Source organism: Chaetodon auriga, chromosome 20 (assembly GCF_051107435.1).
Source record: "Chaetodon auriga isolate fChaAug3 chromosome 20, fChaAug3.hap1, whole genome shotgun sequence".
In the NCBI taxonomy this organism is placed as follows: domain Eukaryota; kingdom Metazoa; phylum Chordata; class Actinopteri; order Chaetodontiformes; family Chaetodontidae; genus Chaetodon; species Chaetodon auriga.
In genome coordinates, this window is record NC_135093.1 from 16,360,782 (window position 1) to 16,378,506 (window position 17,725).

Genomic DNA, 17,725 nt, shown 5'->3' on the forward strand with positions numbered 1-17,725 from the left:
TCAAACGAAGTGTTCTGACTGACTTTATGCAAATATTAACAATAATAAAATCTATTGTAAACTGTGGTGCGTTTTCTCTATTTGGTAGTAATAATAATTCTACAAAAACTACAAGACCCAGTTCGTTTGGTCTTCGTCAAGTTTGCCAGAGAAAACCAGGCAACACCTCATTATGGGAAACATTTTCTTTCAAAATAAAATGTATGAATCCAGATGACTTGACAAATGAGTTGCATACTCTATTAGGGTTAGATTTGTTGCACAAATGACCGTGTAACAAATGTACACTCTACTTTAATTCTGTTTTTTATATCACTCCGTGAATGTACAGAGTGCGTGTTGAACGTTGGCAGCGACGGATCGAAAATAGCTTTTATTTTGAAAGTACTTCTCGGGTGTGCATCTTCTCATTTTCGGACCCTTCACGCGGCTGATCTTTGAGTTGGTGCGGTCTGGGGCGGAGCGTCCTCCGTCGGCAAGCGAGAGAAAAAGCCGAGACAACAGCGGACACGGACGGACGCCCTCGCTCGTCTCCACTACGTCTCTATCGGCAGTTTCCAAATGGCAACGACAGCGGACGACCAGCGGGAACCGGCGGACGTCGCTGCGCCCTCGCCGCACCACGGCTGCCACCACCACAACAGCAACAACAACAACAACAATAACAACAACAACAAAGACAGTGAGGCGGGAGAGAGCGCGACCTCCGCCACCGCCAGCGAGACAGAACCCGGCGGGACGGCGTCGCAGAGCATCGGTAACGGCTCTGTCATCAACCCCGCCGGGGGTAATAACGGCAAGTGGGTACGGCTGAACGTCGGCGGCACGGTGTTCCTCACGACGCGGCAGACCCTCCTGAAGGAGCAAACTTCGTTCCTGTACCGGCTGTGCCAGCAGCAGGACCTGCACTCGGACACGGTGAGTCCGCTCAGGGCACGCGGTGAACGTCGCTTCCTTCACAACAGGCGAAAAATGATTTTCACTTAACAGGGGCTTGGTGTGTGTCCATGACACTAATAAGACAACAGTCACCTTCTTCATTATTGACTTTTATTGGCTGTTATGTTCCCAATGTAAAGTGTTGTCCCGACGTTTGTCAGCACTTTATTCTCAGTCAGCCAACATTCAGTGGACCTTAAACACACCGTAGAGTATTACAGGAGAGCTAAAGACCAACGTTTCTCTGCAAGTTTAATATGGCGACAAAGCCAGTGGAAAAACACCACCGTAACTTTTTCTGACATTCCTGTAGTGACTCGCTCTTACTCGTGAGTTTACATTGGTGTGTTTTCCACCTCGTGATAACATTGTTATACCCTGACAGATGCTAAAAGTTTGGCTAGACAAACATTTCCTTTACCCCTACAGACTACATCATGATTTATTTTGCATTGCTGGCGTATGAAAGGCGCATTTTCTCTAACCTGACGGTCTTAATGAAGTAATGTCCATTGTGGCCTCAGCATTACACCCAGTACAGACTGAGTGGTAAAATAATAACTGCTGCCTTAATTTGACTATATTATACTATAACTATATTATCTGTTTGCGGTTCCCAGAACCTATTACTCCTATTACTACAGCTCTGTTCTGGCCTGGAAATGTGGCTCCACAGTAGGTGTAGAGTTGTCTAATGACAGGCTGATATACTGCATATGTGCGGTTCTCTGTCTTTCTCCTGTGTGTGTGTGTGTGTGTGTGTGAGCATCATTTCATGGTGTGAATGTAGCTTGGGTCAGATGGATGAACACGTGCCTCCTCTTCTGCAGGGAGCTGCACAGTCAGTAGCTGTACAGCTGGCATCTTATGGAGAGAGAGAGAGAGAGAGATTGAGATGTATTGTGTGTCTCCCAGTCACATGTAGACTGAACACACTGGAAGGGCTGGCAAGTCTCATGAATGATGCAGATTTCTATTATCCTGCAGGCTTTGATATGCAAGTATGTGACAGCCAGAGAAAGGGGGTAGGTCTTCCTCGCAGCTTTGAGTCGACTGTAAATTGATATTTCTTTGCCGTCAGGTGATAAGCTTGAGCTTCAAAATGTCCAGTGTTTTAGCAACAATGGCAGGAATGGAAGTAAATGTATTGGTTTTAGGTTGTCAAACGTGAATGTTTTTTTAGGTTTGTCATGGTCATACAAAACATCTGAAGACATCCCAGTCGGTTCTGGGGACCGTTTGCTGACATTTCGATGAAACATTAAAAAGCGAGAAATGAATTGTTGATCATGGAAATAAAAGTTAGTCGCAACCCGAGTCAGTTTTATTTATAGAACCCAAGATCACAAATCACAATTCTCCATCAAAGGGCTTTACAATCTGTATCCCTAGACCCTCAATTTGGATAAGCAAAGTCTTCCCAAAGAAGCCTCTGATGGGGAAAATGGACGACAGAGTAACACAGAGATCTCAGTAAAATAACAATGTCAGTTAAATTAAACTACTTCTTCACATTTTTTGCAAGAATCATAAAGAAATCCAGTATTGTTGTAGAACAGGCCTCCTCTTTGATTTACATCACCCATAATGGTCTGACAAACCCAGAGACACTTAACATAGTCCAAACTGATGGCAGAGTTTGTATCATCTCACAGTAAATATCGTTATATTGCCAAATCCCAACCAGCGCATGTTTGGTGTCCTCGCCGTGTGCTTTCGATGTCAACCAGTGGAGGGTTTCAATCGGCGTCACGTGTCTGTGGCTTGCAGAAGAGCAGGTCTTCCTGCAGCTAAAGTGACAAAGCTAAAAACAGCCGCCAAAATCAGAGTTGGGAGGTTTTTAGCCGACAGCGGTGATGACTGTTCCCCTGCTGCACCGCTCGGCTCTGTGGAAAGAATATTCCCGTGTGACCTTCAGCCGCGACCCGTCAGGAGCTCCCTCTGCGCTCGCCTTAAGACACACAGTCGCACGCTGAACCTCTCTCTCACATGCACAAACACACACCTACATCTCCTTCTTTCCTTCCCTCGTCCCCGCTCTTTCCATCCTCGTCATCGCCGTCCTGTCCTCCCCTCACGCTCGCTCTCAGCAGCTGACTCACTGTGAACGCCGAGCGCACGTTTGTCCTTTCTAGTCTGCACCTTTTTATTGCTGCTTTTTAATCACAAACTCGCATCTCGAGAGAGGGACTTAATTTTAGTGTGATGGTTTTCTGGCTCCATCGCGCTGCCGTCATCCTGAAAACGTGAACTGAGCTGTAGGCGAGGCTCTGAATCCTCTCCGAGATGTGACCTGTGAACATGATGGTCGAGCTGCTGTTTGTCAGGCATGGATACATTAACAGATGGTGCAGTGGAGAAAGGCTTGATGCAAGTGTTTTCCTACCATAGAGACATGTTTCAGGTTATCATAAGGGGTATGCCCGTTGATCTTAGAGATATGATCTGTTGTCTGTTCCTTTGTATTCTACACAGAGGTTCAGATTTTCAAGAATTAAAGGCTCGTCGCTGGAGGGATGTACCGAGTAACAATATGCACGCAGCTGAGGTCATCTGATGTATGCAGAGCTGCGGTCCAGGAGCCAGAGGAAAAACTGGTTTGGTTAGATAATCACTGTGCTGCTAATGAATTCTGCTGTAAGCCACACATATATTTACAGAAGAAATGACAAATCACAAGGAAAACGGCTTTTAAATAGTTTTTATTTGGCGGTTTTGCAATCAGAAGCTTCCTGAAGAGTTAAGTGTGGCCGTCCTCACCCCGGTCACTGTCAGTGTTTATTTTTATGTCTTAGTATTTATTCATCAGGCTGTGTAGTGTTTGTTTTGTGAGTAGCATTAAGGGACTGCAGCGTGCATGTTCTGGTACAGCCCTGTGTCACAGAACGACGAATGAACCTTCAACCTTGTTCAACCCTGATTGCAATAAAAAGTTGGGAGGCTGTTGAAAACCTAAAGATGCATGCAACAAACAATCCTTTATACAATCATGTGTTCACAAAGCGGTGAACCTCTCTCCATTCTCGCTTGTTGCAAGTCAGGAGACCTGCTGTGGGTCTGGGTGGCTTACAATCTCTCCTCACAATTTCCTGTCATTGACTTCTTGCAGTGTTCCTTGTGCTACTAGGGCATCGATAAACTGAACACACTGAAAACTCTTGTCTCAAAATCTTCCCAGGGAAAGTGTGAAGTGTCTTTGAGGGTCTCAGTGTGCCAGCGTACTGCCTCTCCCAGCAGACACCAGGCAGGAACCAGCCTCTGCTCGGGTTCTTTAGCACACAGAGCGAGTGTGTTTTCGTGTCTCGCTCAGGAGAGAAGCTGGTTTTATCCGCACCGGAGTCTCCCTCTAATCCGCTGACGTTCGTGTGTTTCTGCCCAGGGGTTCTTGACTGTTTTTAAACCCACATACGCACAGACTGGCCGACTGTGTGTGACTGTTTAATAGGACTAGCAGCACCTCAGCTGCCCTGCCCCTGCACCGAACCAAACCCAGGGCTTTCTGCTGTTAATATGAGCCAAGCTGACCTCACGCCGTCCCAAGACTCTTACATAACGTAGCCAAGATTCAGCTTTGATGATGCTAGATGATGTTAGCTGAGCAGGTGTAACAGGACAGCCAGCTGTGGACTATAACCACAAATTTGTGATTAACAGCGGTTTAATTCCTGTTAAATGCCAGTGGGATCAGAGGATTTTTGGTGGCCTCATGCTGTAACTTTATCTGTACATATTGTGTGTGTGTGTGTGTTTACAGCTTAAAGGTCTGTGGCACAGTGTCAGCATGGATTCCACCACATGCCTGAACTCGCTTTATCACTTTATCTGTGCTATGAGATGTCTAATATGAGGCATTGGCAGGGACCAGTGGAAACGAAAACAAAATGCTAGAGGCAAAGGTTTTCATTTGAATAAACAGCACAGATTTGTGTGGACTTGTCCCTTTTCAACCGTCACGATACACAAATTAGACTTGGGCCACACAATACGTGCTCATTAGGTGTTTGGTTAGAAGTTGGGGTTGAACTTCACAAACCCTTTGTAGGAAAATACATGAAAAAGTTGCCTTTTGTCACCACATTTCTTAACTGTTTCCTTAACTGCTTTGCTGTTTTCTTTAACTTAAACTTGCATAATTGAATCAATGCAGATGAAGTAATATCAGTTTCGGCTGTGGAGAATATACTTCATATCTGGATTAGACAGCTACATCCAAAGAAACAAGGAGCACGTAAACTCAGACATGTTTATGTTTACATAAAAAATCAATCATGGATTAATTGATTGCTGATATTGCTTGAATGAGACTGATGGATTGAAACGACTGCCCTCGCTTAAATCTGCCTCTTGAGTGACATTATTTCCAGATGAAGCTGCAGAGGTTACACATGACATAATCATGCGTGATGTTTTTTTTAAGGATTTTGCTGTTATGTTCTTTTTCAGCATCCCTCAGCCCTCATGTTTACACACGCTCAAGCAAGCAGCAGAGTTGAGGCAGGCGTGTGCGCACGCGTGTGTGTGTGTGTGTGCGCGCTTTGCGAAGTGAGCAGGGCTTTTGTTTGGCTATTGGTGACACTGTAGCCTGTGGGATGTACTTACCTCTGCAGGGAGATGGTGAGGAGTCTCATCCCATTTCCCTGAACAAATGTTCTGTAAACCATTAGCTCTCCAACTGGTGTCCGAGTCCTCTCGACAGCTGAAAATATTTTCGTGTGAGCAAGTCGGTGTACTGCGGCTGCAGATGGGTCTGTGGTAGCGAACAGCTACAAATTCTGTGCGTGTGCGTGTGCGTGTGTGTGTGTGTGTGTGTGTGTGTGTGTGTGTGTGTGTGTGTGAGTGAGTGAGTGAGAGAGAAACCGGGCTCTGACACATCGAGGAAGCTTTTCGCCAGTGTTGTCATGCCCACACTGTCAAGTCAAGTCACGCTGATAAGGCGTCGGTCTGTCCTCCGCTGCGGCTCCTCTGCTCATTTATGATGGTGTGTGTGTGTGTGTGTGTGTGTGTGTGTGTGTGTGTGTGTGTGTGTGTGTGTGTGTCTCTTCATCCTCCGTCTCTGTAGCAGTGTCCCTCTATGATTCTTTGTCATTGGTATTTGCAAGTATGTCTGCCCTTCAGTTCTAATAGGAGGTTATTTGTCATACCGTTTCTTCTCGCATATTTGTCTTCTCTTCTTCTCCTCCAATCCGTCCCTCACCCAGCTGTGTGTCCGTCCTCCAGACTACTTTACAGTCTGAATCCGTCCACTCGGGTATGTAGGCTTCCTTGTTCACTGCGTTCACATTGGGAACAGCACATCAGAGGCTCCTGTCACGCTACGCCAGCAAAGATTGGCTGGATGTGAGGGCGTGAGCATCAGGGATAAATTGATTCTTCTCATATAAATTGGGTAGACAACACCCCATCTATTGTTCATTCAGTCACTGTGTATGTATGACTGTGTCGTTCTTTCCCAGCTACTTCTCTTTGTAGTCTGTCACACAGACAGTGGGTCAGCACTCATAGACGACGATGCTTTACTGGCACAATGCAGAATCTGCACTGTGAAGTGAGTTGTGTGTTATGACCAGTCAGTGCTCCAGGAAGGGTTGCACCGGCTAATTGTAAATCCATAATTAAGTCCTTTGTAGCACTAAATCGGGTTACACCATTAAAACTCAGGAATGTTTTAAACTAGCTATTTTTTTTACGTAATTAAGCAAAATGACGTTGGCAAACGTTATCTCTCTTCCCAGTCTACATCGTTACTAAGCTTTATGATTTCATGAAGTGTGAGGTGAGATGTGTAGACCTTTGTCCACTTGACCTCTTTTACTCGGTCACATGTTAGCAAGCTAACGTTGTAAGTGAAGCTAGCTCAACACAATGTGACAGTTATATGTGGCAGGTACTGGGTTTAGTCGATGCAACTGCCTCCAGCTCAGTGAGATGTGAGTTGTAGCAAGGCCGTGCTCCTCTGCAGGAGTGTATAAGAGGAATTCCTCGACACCCCAGAAACACTTCAGAGCCTCATTGGTGCAACTACCACAATGATATTGATAATATTTGCCAAAGCTGTGGTGCACCCACTTCCCGCCTGCTGTTTTGTGCACAGGTTCAGACTCCTCATAGCAAACACATTTGCAGAGAGTCGTGGGTAGAAGAAGCCACTTCACAGGCCCGGCCCTCAGAGTGACTTAAACCTCCTCTGCCTCTGTGCAGGAGGAGGAAGAAGACCAGAGGAGAAGCAAACTGGCTGCAAGCCAACTCATTTGTTTACAGTCCAGTCGGACAACCGTACTGTTAACATGGGAGCCTCACTCACTTTTAACACTGTCAGAATGCTTTGTCTGGATTCAGTCTCTGAGGTTAGGATTAGACAATGGAAGGTCGTGACAGTTCCAGTGAGGGTGAGTGGCACTGTGTGTGTGAATGAGTAAGGACCCACTAACAAAAGTGATAACATGCATCCACACAAGATGCTGCCGGAGGCCAAGGCTGTCCGCTGCCGCTTCAGCAAACAACCATGACTAGAGTCAGTCATGTGAAAAGAGTAGGTTCTCTTTATTAAGCTGAACATCTTCTTTTCCTTTGACTCTGAGTATACAGTGTCTCTTTTTCTCCACATACCCAGGCCCCAAATATTAATGTACATGCCACCAGGCAAACGCCACTGTTTCTGCAGAAACCACTGAACTGCAGTAACGACACATCATCAGACTGATGTTCTTTAACTTCCTCTTTCGCACAATTTCTCTTCTTTTTCTCTATGTGTGTTTTTGTATGAATTTTTCAAGCAGTGGCTCTTTTGTGAATTCAGCTCTGAAAGGGGGCTCTGCTTTAAGCAATAATCACGAGGAAGAGCAGGGGGAGGATGTGTGTGTATGTTGGAGGGGCAGTAGTCATGACATAACAACCAAAGCAGACTTGGCAGAAGTAGCCTGGAGGTGGGAGAGAAGCAGGCTGCCGACACACGTGTGATAACAAAGTCACCAACAACTACTCTTGTGTGCCGGGAAGCTGTAACTCCTGTGTCCAGCTGCAAAAAGCTGTTGCTGTGGCAGGGAGGTCTCAAGGGAGATGTAAATAGCAACGCTGGAAGAGGAAGCAACAGGGTTTTATGGAGCGTTTTGGAAACAGATTCTTATAATAAAGGCTGAAAAGTTATTCTTTAGTCTGACGACTGAGAGTTATATGAGCTGTGTGCAGGTATATTTAGCACAAATTGGTTCCTTTAAGTACATTTTTTTCTCAAACCCCATAAAGCATCACGTCATTCTAACATCAACAGAACCACTCATTGGACAGCTTTTATTTTGGAGACCCCTGCAATGCATCTTGAGTACGTACATCCGCTCTGGGCAGCCAGTACTGCATCCACAAGATGAAAATAGCAAACCAGGATGTTGTTCTCCTGCTAGTCAGCTTTTGGGACTAAAAATACTCAGTATATTACAGATGAGGTCCAGTGCTTGAGGAAGGAAATTGAAAGGAGTATATTTGAGAAGTACCCAGTTACATACATGTGAAGTAGCCCAGTGCATCACACGCGACCACAAACAAGTTGTCTTGAGTTCTATTACAAGTTACAACACACACAGCTTCTAATAGAATAACTGAATACACGCACTTTATGATGTGATAATAGTGTAATGTGTTTTTTCTCTCTCTCTGTAACAGGATGAGACAGGAGCTTATGTGATTGACAGAGACCCCACCTACTTCGGTCCCATTCTCAACTACTTGCGACACGGCAAACTGGTCTACAACAAGGAGCTGGCTGAAGAAGGTGTTGATACGCTTTGACTCTACTCAGATGGGTCCTGGATGCATGAGTTTGTTTTATTTATAGGGCAGGTGGAAAAGCTAGACAATACTGTGCACCTCCATACGGCCTCGCATGATGTCATTTCTCCTTCAGTGTCTCTTAGTGCGTCAGTTTCTAGTTCAGTAAATGTGAAAAGGTCCACATATAGACTCAGCTATAACACCTGCCCACCACAGGAGTGTGTGAAAACACTTGGCTAGCGAGCAGAGAAGGCTAAACTGTTAGCTAAAAGTAATGGCTAAACAGTGGAAGTAGTTTACATTGGGAACATGGTTGGTGGTGTGGTGAGGGGATCTTCGCTTCATGTGATGGTGCTGTGAGGTTATGTCTGACCAGAACGGCCGGAGGAGCGGAGGAGCTGAGTCACGTCTTTCTGTTTTTCTTCAAGGTGTCCTGGAGGAGGCTGAGTTTTACAACATCACCCCGCTGATCAAACTGATCAAGGAGAGGATCGTGGAGAGGGACTCCAAAGCCACGCAGGTATACGCAGAACTCATCCAACTGTTTTCATGGTGGAGGTGGCGTTCGCTGCCTCACTCTGCTCGAATGGCTTTAAAAAAATGAACCACAGATCACATCAGTCAGTGCATCATGTGTATACTGACTGTCTAATGTTAAGGGTAGAGGTACAGTGTGACACAGGTTGCTTTAATATTCTCAATTGCGTTTTTTGAGTCTAGCAGTAATAATACGCACAGTACTGCACACTCTAACCATCATGGTGGTGATGTAAGTGCAGCGTCTTTCAGTCATTTTCTCTTTATTAGTGATTTCACCCTTCTGTGCTTCTCTAAGGACAGCACTGCCGTACGCCAGGCTTCTCTCCTTGCTTTTCTTTTCTAAGGATGGTTGCACTCACCCTTACATAATCCCACTGCCCTCCCAAACATACACCCACTTTCCCTGCGCTCTACTGTACTTCACTGGACTGACTGCTTGTGTTTGCCTGAGGTTGAATATGGTGCAGAAACATGAAAATGGCTACATTATTATGAACCTTTTGTTGTTTTCATGTTTTGTTAGTCAGTCCTTAAAATGTTTGTGTTGTGATTATCGTGACAGCGTTGTTTTTCTTTTATTTCTCTCCTTATGGATGATTGTACCTTCCTTTTCATCCATCTCTTGTCTCCTTAACCCCCTCTCTTCTCTCTCCCCAGCAGGTGCCCCCCAAGCATGTCTACCGAGTGTTGCAGTGCCAGGAGGAGGAGCTGACCCAGATGGTCTCCACGATGTCGGACGGCTGGAAGTTTGAGCAGGTCAGCGTGCGCGCCTGCAGAAAGCCCCGCACCGGACTGCTCTGGACTGTGGGTTGGACTCACGCTGCTGCTGACCCTTCTATCTTGACCCTTGGCCTGACCCCTTGGCCCTGACCTGAGCCTGTTGTCTGCACCCCCAAAATGAGTTTAGGACTCCCAGATCACATTAGTTCCCTTGATTTATCGACCTCCAATAGGACTAATGTAGTAAATACAAATGTGCTTTTGCAGGCAGACCCTGATCCTCTGGATCTTTGACCTTCAGCCTCTTATGACGGGATCAGACCCTGGATAGGGCCCAACTGTTCTGTTTCTCAAAGTCACAGACGATCAAATGTCCACTGTGTGTTAGTTAAGTTTGCTTTAGATTACAGGACTTAGACACATTTTTTGCATTACATTTGTCTCATATGTTTTTGTTCTCTATATTTGGGCTTTCCTGGTAACAGATATTAGACCAGAGAGCTGAGACAATTAGTCGCATAGCTGCAGACCAGTATTTACTCTCACACTATCATCAGTCTGTTAGAACAGAGTAACTGACTGCAGCGTAGCTCACAGTGTGAACACACAGTACAAATAACACAGGTCTATTGATCTTGTGACTCACTGTAATGTCAGTAGTAGGGAAAAGTCTTTTAGTGTTAACGGCATCTTTTAAGGTGAAGGCCTCCTGAGCTGAGAGGCTTTAGTTCATTGATGCCCTCTCAAGTAGTAACACTCAGACCTTCAACTCAGAGCCTCATGGAGTCTTAATAGGCCAGCCTGTCCACGCTGAAGCCCAGAAATCACTGTTAGATCCCCCCTGTTTCCCTCTGCTTTGGCACTAAGCTCCATTGCATGCAGCACTGCTATGACTGTGCACTGTTTCCTGCAGATGCTGACCCACAGTTGTTTTGCTGTTCCCACGAGTAAAATCTGCTTTTTGTTGAGTCCACTGCTGTGTGTGTAACAGCAGGCTGCCCCCTCCCCCTCCCCACTCCCCACCCCAACCATGCATGAGAAGAACCCTTCCTCGCTGTAGTGCGGGATCCCGGCTCGCTCAGTTACTTCCTCTCTCCTGCTTTTTGTTTCCTCTGCTGTAATCTCTAATTCTCCCTGACACTCACTCGGTCTCTCTGTCCCTCTCTCCTCTGTATATCTTTCGGTATCTGTGTCCCTGTCTTTTTCTAGATGGTGAACATCGGCTCGTCGTACAGCTACGGAACAGAGGACCAGGCGGAGTTTCTGTGTGTCGTATCCAAGGAGCTCCACACTCCTGGATCTGGACTGGGTACGGAGCAGAGCCACAAAACCAAGGTGAGCCCCCTGTCACAAACACGCGTGCATATGTTTAAAGACTGTAGGATCGAGCTGCCAGGCTGCGTCTCCGTGTGTGGCCCTGTCCGTGCTTTGTATGTGCGTCTTCCTGTTTTGTTGTGGCGTGTATGAAAGAGGAGGAAGGTGTCTCCTCCCGCTGAAGCCGAAGCGAGCGTGCTTTGATCCTGCACTCTTCACTGAAAGCTCCAAATGTCACACGCCTCGAAAATGTCATTCACAAAATCATTCACTCCATCATTCACACAGCTCTGCCTCTCTTTCCTCTATTATCGACCTCTCATTGTGTCTCTCTCAACACTGTATCAGTCTATTCTCTGCTTCTCACATGTGGATATATCGACATATATCTGTGCCTCTGTATTGACCTCTCAGCTTCTCACTGTCCGCTCACTGACACTCATCAGCGTGTTCATGTTTTTTTCTTCATTTTCTGTCTTGTTTTTTTTTTGTTTTTTTCTTTTCTTTGTGTTTTCCCCTTCGTCCTTCATGCTGAATGAAGCCGACCGAGATGCAGGAGGAGGAAGCCGCGAAGGATGAGGAGGAGGAGGAGGAGGAGGAGGGAGGGAGAGATACCACACCAAATGAGTGGCTTAGAGAATGAGGGAGTCATGTTTCTGTGTTCCCAAGAGAAGCGGGAATGGGTGAGGAACTGTGCCGTAGATGTGCTAGTGGGTAGACCTGATAGATTTTAGTGTGTTTTTATATGTGTGTGACGTCTGCAGGGATCACGAGTGTTTCATGGCACTGCATTGAGGATGACCTCTGAGCTGTCCCTCTGTATATGTGTATATTAAACCTGCCTAGTACACAAATGGAATCAGCAGTGAAAACACTAAAACTGACATTTTCTGCAGCTCAAATGAGGCTTTAACCAGCGCCAGGTCAAATCTTATTTTCAGTGACTATTTTGGCTTCCAACAATTGTTGCGCCACCTTTGGTTTCACAATGATGCACTCGGCGTGTCCTGTGTTGTAAATCCAGCGCGCCCCTTTGCTCCTTCATCCCTCCCTAAAAGTCCAAAGTCTCTCTCAGCCAGTGTGTGCAGCATGTCGGTTCAGCTCACTGCGGTCGAGCGTGCCGTCGTTTGTGAGAAGCTGCTCATGACACGAAAGAAGAAGAAGCAAAAAAAACCTCATTATTTCAGTCTCAACCCTCCGGTCCTGACACTGCGTGTTAATGACCTCTGCTGATGAACCAGGCTGACCTGACACAGTCCACATCTATAACATTTCAGGCTCTCAGAGCATTTCCCTAAACGCTGCCAGGATGCAAAATCATCAGCTACAATTCAAGTACGCGTTGTCCATCTGCTGAAAACGTGTCCTCAAAGTGATCTAAAACCCCATTTGATAAAACACTTTGGCAAGCGTGTTTTGCTAATTGGCTGTTGGATGAAAATGTCACTTTCCCATGCTGTTTGTCAGAATGACCCGTGCCAACTTGTACATGTGTGTAAACACGGACATGCTCAGTCTGGTCTGTCATGACCCGACACAGAGTTGCAGATATTGACGGAGCGCCGTGTCTCTGTGGGCTCTCATTACCGATGCTGTGACATGAAACATCCATGACCCTTCAGTGCAGCAGTAGTGTCAGATGTCCTTCCCAGCCTGTGTGCATACTGTATACACAGTGTCAATGAGTCACACACAGTTACACCCACCACATACTGCACACATATAAAGACATTTAAACTAAGAGCCCATTTGAAAACGTGTAACGTGGTTAAGACATGGCTGTGTGTGTTTTTGTTGACGTCTCCAGCCATTATGCATGTCAGTAAAGTCATTTGCTCTCATTCTGTCACCATTTTCATCATCATCACCGCCATCACATCCAAACCACAGCACAGAGTGTAGAAATGTTTCTAGATTAGGTTGTTGTGGGTCTGCAATGTGCTAATATCTGTTTTTCTTTTATTCCACAGCTTTTCCAGATCCATGGGTCCCGGATGTAGAAATCACAAGAATTTAAGTTATTTTATTTTTTTTTTTGTTAGGATCATTTCAACACTCTGTTCATGGTGTATGTGTGCGTTGCGTCAGTGGACAGTCATCAAAACAGATTTGTAGCATTCCTATCAGTGCATTTTAAAATGCCACTTAGAAAGATTACCAAATGACCAAAAAGAGAAGAAAAAAAAACCTAAATCACTGAGTCGCAGCAATATCTCAAAAAGTATTTTTCAGTCAAACTGATTCTAATTATAGGAATGATCATGAGTTTGTGTGCAGACATTATATTGCCAAGGGTAGTGGAGCTTAGTAAATTCTAACCAAAGATCCAGATTAAAGCTGGCTGATCCAAGGTGCTCAACCAAAATGTGACAGAGAAGATCAAATCTGACATTGTCTTCGTTACCCAGTGAGGAGCCGTCGCAATGGTCTGACAGAGGGTGAATGGTGTGAACTGTGCTGTAAAACTACATTATTACATTTCCTAATGTTGACACGGATAACATGGAGGCATGAACCTGAACAATGATCGTCCATTGATGGATGCAGTTGCTCCTCCAAGCTTTATACTGATGACCATTGGACCAAATGGGTTGATTTAACTGCACACAGACTCCACAGCCTGTGTAGTCAGGGTGGGAGCAGATCTTGGGAGTGTGCACTGCATACAGAGCAGTGCTTGTTAAACCAGACGCCCCGAAGTCCACCTTGGGTTGTGAGTTGCTTCTGGTGCACTGATCGCCGTATACCTGCTTGCAGGTCTGCGTATTGGCTCTCACTGAGAACATGGGTTCTCATTGTTTTGATCTCAGAGTATTAGATGTTAGTTTAGCCATTTGTTGTTTGGCTTGGAATTGACAGATGGAAATGGTGTAGCTGGAGACAATGGAATACAGTGTGTATCACATTATTTACTGCTCACAGAGGTTTCAACTGGCCACACAAGACTGTCAGAGACTGAAACAGTCACTGTCCAACAGAGCTCAGAGCGAGAGCAGCCAGTGCGCGCACGCACACACACACACACACACACACACACACACACACACCTTCTCCGTTTTCCCCTGCACCAACACCCTGTCATGTGCTGATACACACCTGCATCACCTCGTGCCGGTGCATGCTCAGCGCCAGCGTCGTCTCGTCGCTCTGGCTGGGATCCAGAGCCAGCTTTGGCCCCAGCTGACAGCGCTGTTGGCGTGAGTTAGGAAAGGCTGTAACAGAGAGTCACAGAGAAGGGGGGAGGGAGGGGGGGGAGGGAGGGAGATCAAAATGAGGAGCAGAGGGTGAGACAGGAGAGCGAGGTGCGTAAAGTGAGAGTCAGACACCCTGTCGCTGTCTGTTTGTTCTCAGCTCGTGCTTCAAGCTCTCACAGTGAGCAGATCTGCCGCAGTGCAGGTGTGTGATTGAAAAGAATTTTAAGAAGCACTTAGATCACACGCCACTTTTATCAACCTCTGTTGGCAACTTGTAGGAACTGCACCACAGATCAAACTCGTGTCCCCTGCAGTCTGTGGCACAACCCCTGACAGCAGATTCTATAATGCTGTGTAATGAAATCAATTCATTTTTAGGCGTCTTTCAGCAAATAAAGCTGCCCTAAGTTTCTGACAGCACATTTCCTGCTAAACACTGGAGGTGTGGTTGTTGAATGCTGGACCATAAAGGGTTATACATAACCTTAAAACAAAAAAAACAGGGACGGGGCAGGACTCAAGGTCTCTTTTGAAGCATTCTTGGAGGCACACGTTATTAAAATAGTTGAGTGATGGGAGCCAAGCAGTCATAACGGCAAAAACATTTCAACAGAAAAGGGAAAAGAAGAAAGAGTAACCACGCTCAGTTATCTGGGTAAGCTAGTCAGCCATGTTCCAAACCCAAGTTAGCTGTACTAGCAAACAGCTGTGTAGAGAAGATGCTTAACAGCGATATTAGTCATATTTATTCATTCATATTTCCACTTTTTCATGGACTTTGTTATTCTAAAGGTCTAAAACATCACTACACTTCCGCTTTCAGTTTCTTATTCCATCTAACCTGTGTAACCCTGAAGAACTGCAGGTCTCTGGCTGAGGTTCACCTCGAGCACAGAGATTATTTCTGCCTCTAAGATTTCCGCAGCCATATGGAGCCGTCAGCAGCTTATGTCTGACCCCCCCCTGCTGTTTAGCTCCCGTCCAACACTGACTGACCAGCGGGGTACAGTAGGGAAACACACGAACACACTCGGGCTGTTTTATACGGGCAATAAGCAGTGAAGAGTTATAACGTGAGACAATCGACAGTTACCATCTAGGTTGGCGACTTTTTTTGATAACATTTTGATAATTAAATCTGAAAAAAATAGGCTGCAAATACAATTTTGTGTGTGTATGTGTGCATAAGTTAGTGTCTCATCCATTTCAAGTGTAAAATAGAAACGTCCTGGACCTTTAAGGTTCTTTGCAATACCTTATGAGCTGGGTTAGCAGCATACAGTACATGTTAGAGTAGTGACGATACAGTTACTCATCGTGCTTATGATAATCATACCAGTGACATTAGCAGGAGGGAGAAGACTGAAAGAGACAGTCGCGTTTATTTTGTTACATCGGCTTTTTCTCGTGGCTCTTTTTAACTCGGATCATTTGGTGCCTTGAGTTCAAGCAGCAAAGCTGACGTGTCAAAAGACAGACAAGTCAAAATGGTCATCGGTGTTATTCCACGCATTTTTTTTAAATAGCTGTGTTCACATTTTAGCTGATGAAAGGGTAGTTTACAATCTCATTGGGAGTCCAGGTTCAGTCTTTGTGTACATTTCTTCCGGTGCGTATTTGCTCTGAGAATTTTATTTTTCATAAAGTGTTTTAAGTAGAGACAAAGAAGCTGAAGCTGTTTTCTATGAAATGTCATGCCTTTTTTTCTTTTGTACATTCAGTTGTCTAATTTATTCTCAAGGTTTCTTTTTTGAGTGTTACACAGTGAAAAAAAAAAGTTTGTGCTTTGACTTTTTTTAGTCGGGGGGGTGGGGGTGGGGGTTTAATGTCATCTTTAGGTGACTTTTGCTTTTTTCTACTTGATGACTAGCTTTTATTTTTGACTAACCTGATGATCTTCAACAGTGAAAAAGAAATATACTCATCAGGTTTACCACATATGCTAGTTTTTAGTCTTTGTTCACATAAATGCTGATGAACACCAAGAATATAGTTTTCCTCTCAGATGAAAATGTTTTAAGTTTTCTAAAGCTCCGTTTGCATGTCCAGTTACCGTGTTCGGTTTGCTGGATCCACACGTGACTTTTTTTATTTGTTCACTATTGTTGACTTGTTTCTGCTGTACAGTAGAGTGTGTTTTTACATAGTATCCAGCGTGTTCAAGCCTACAGAGCAGTCTCCTTTCATTATTCTGTGCAAAAAAAACTAATCTGCCAGGCAGCTGTGGATAGAAAACTATTTTATCTGATGCTGGATTTTCTGTCTTCTGCTGTCCTTAGAGCCTCAGTGTCTGTATACATCAAACTAAACTGTGTGACACATGCATTGTACCGCCTCAGACGAACCTGTACAGGCTTCAAGAGATGCTGTGTTTTGATCCCACTGAACTGTCTTCATCAGGACCTGAACAACACACAATGTTTCCAACAATGTGGCAGAAGGTGTTTTTTTTTTTTTTTTTAATTGAATGTAAATGAATGTCACCAGTCTCAATAAAAATAAATCTTTGTCCTTTGGTTTAAAATGCAGATTTGAAAATGTTTTTTCAGAGGCAGACATCACAACAGTGACACGATCATGACACGCGGCTACATCTGAAGTGAAGTCAGTTATACAGGCAGCAGTTACAGGCAGTGCAGCGACCTCCTAAACCTCAATGGTGGAAATTTACAGCCAGCCAGATTAGAGGTGCAGCTGAGGTCAGAAGCAGTTGTGTCTAGATGTGCATGCATAAACAATATAAATGCATATAAAGTAACCAGTGCAAGAATAAACATTTATCAAAGTACTTGTGACTAAAAAACACTCGAAAGGAGCTGCAAAGGTCTGCTCAGAGGATTAAGAGTTAATCCAAGAAGACGGAGGTGAGGACATACCTTCTGTTTTGGAGTGATTGTAGAAAATAGATCTAAAGCAGTTTGTATGGATTGTTTAAGCCTATCATTCACGTTTGAAACCTGCCATTGGTTTGTTTGCAGTCTCTTTCTATTCATCTTCATGTTCCACGCCTCCACCAGCTTTGTCCTTCCTGCTCCAGGTTTTCCTCTTCAGCATTTAGTATTGTTAATAATAGAAGTGCTGGGTAAAACCTGGACATCTTGAGGATTTCATACAATATAATAAAAAAATTCTGAATCTTGTATTTTTGCAAAATGGCATCAGTGGGCAAAAAGAGTGACCATTATGGCAGATATAATCTGAACTCACATTTCCTTCCAAAAGGGTGCAGCACTGGGAATAACTACAGTAGCTCG

At 45.0% G+C, this 17,725-nt stretch overlaps 1 protein-coding gene across 4 annotated transcripts; it reads left to right on the forward strand.

Annotated features, from left to right (window-relative positions):
* Positions 1 to 462: 462 nt before the first annotated feature.
* Positions 463 to 15,835, forward strand: kctd17 (potassium channel tetramerization domain containing 17). Of its 4 annotated transcripts, none has more exons than XM_076760093.1 (7): positions 463 to 918; positions 8,596 to 8,704; positions 9,132 to 9,223; positions 9,901 to 10,047; positions 11,173 to 11,298; positions 11,819 to 11,960; positions 13,248 to 15,835. In XM_076760093.1, exons 1-6 carry the CDS (start codon positions 562 to 564, stop codon positions 11,918 to 11,920), a joined length of 933 nt encoding a protein of 310 aa, XP_076616208.1. In that variant the 5' UTR covers positions 463 to 561; the 3' UTR covers positions 11,921 to 11,960; positions 13,248 to 15,835. The 4 variants fall into 4 exon arrangements, with proteins under 4 accessions (XP_076616208.1, XP_076616209.1, XP_076616210.1 ...); XM_076760094.1 differs by having other exon boundaries at positions 9,901 to 9,999; XM_076760095.1 differs by having other exon boundaries at positions 9,904 to 9,999.
* The last annotated feature ends 1,890 nt before the right edge of the window (positions 15,836 to 17,725 follow it).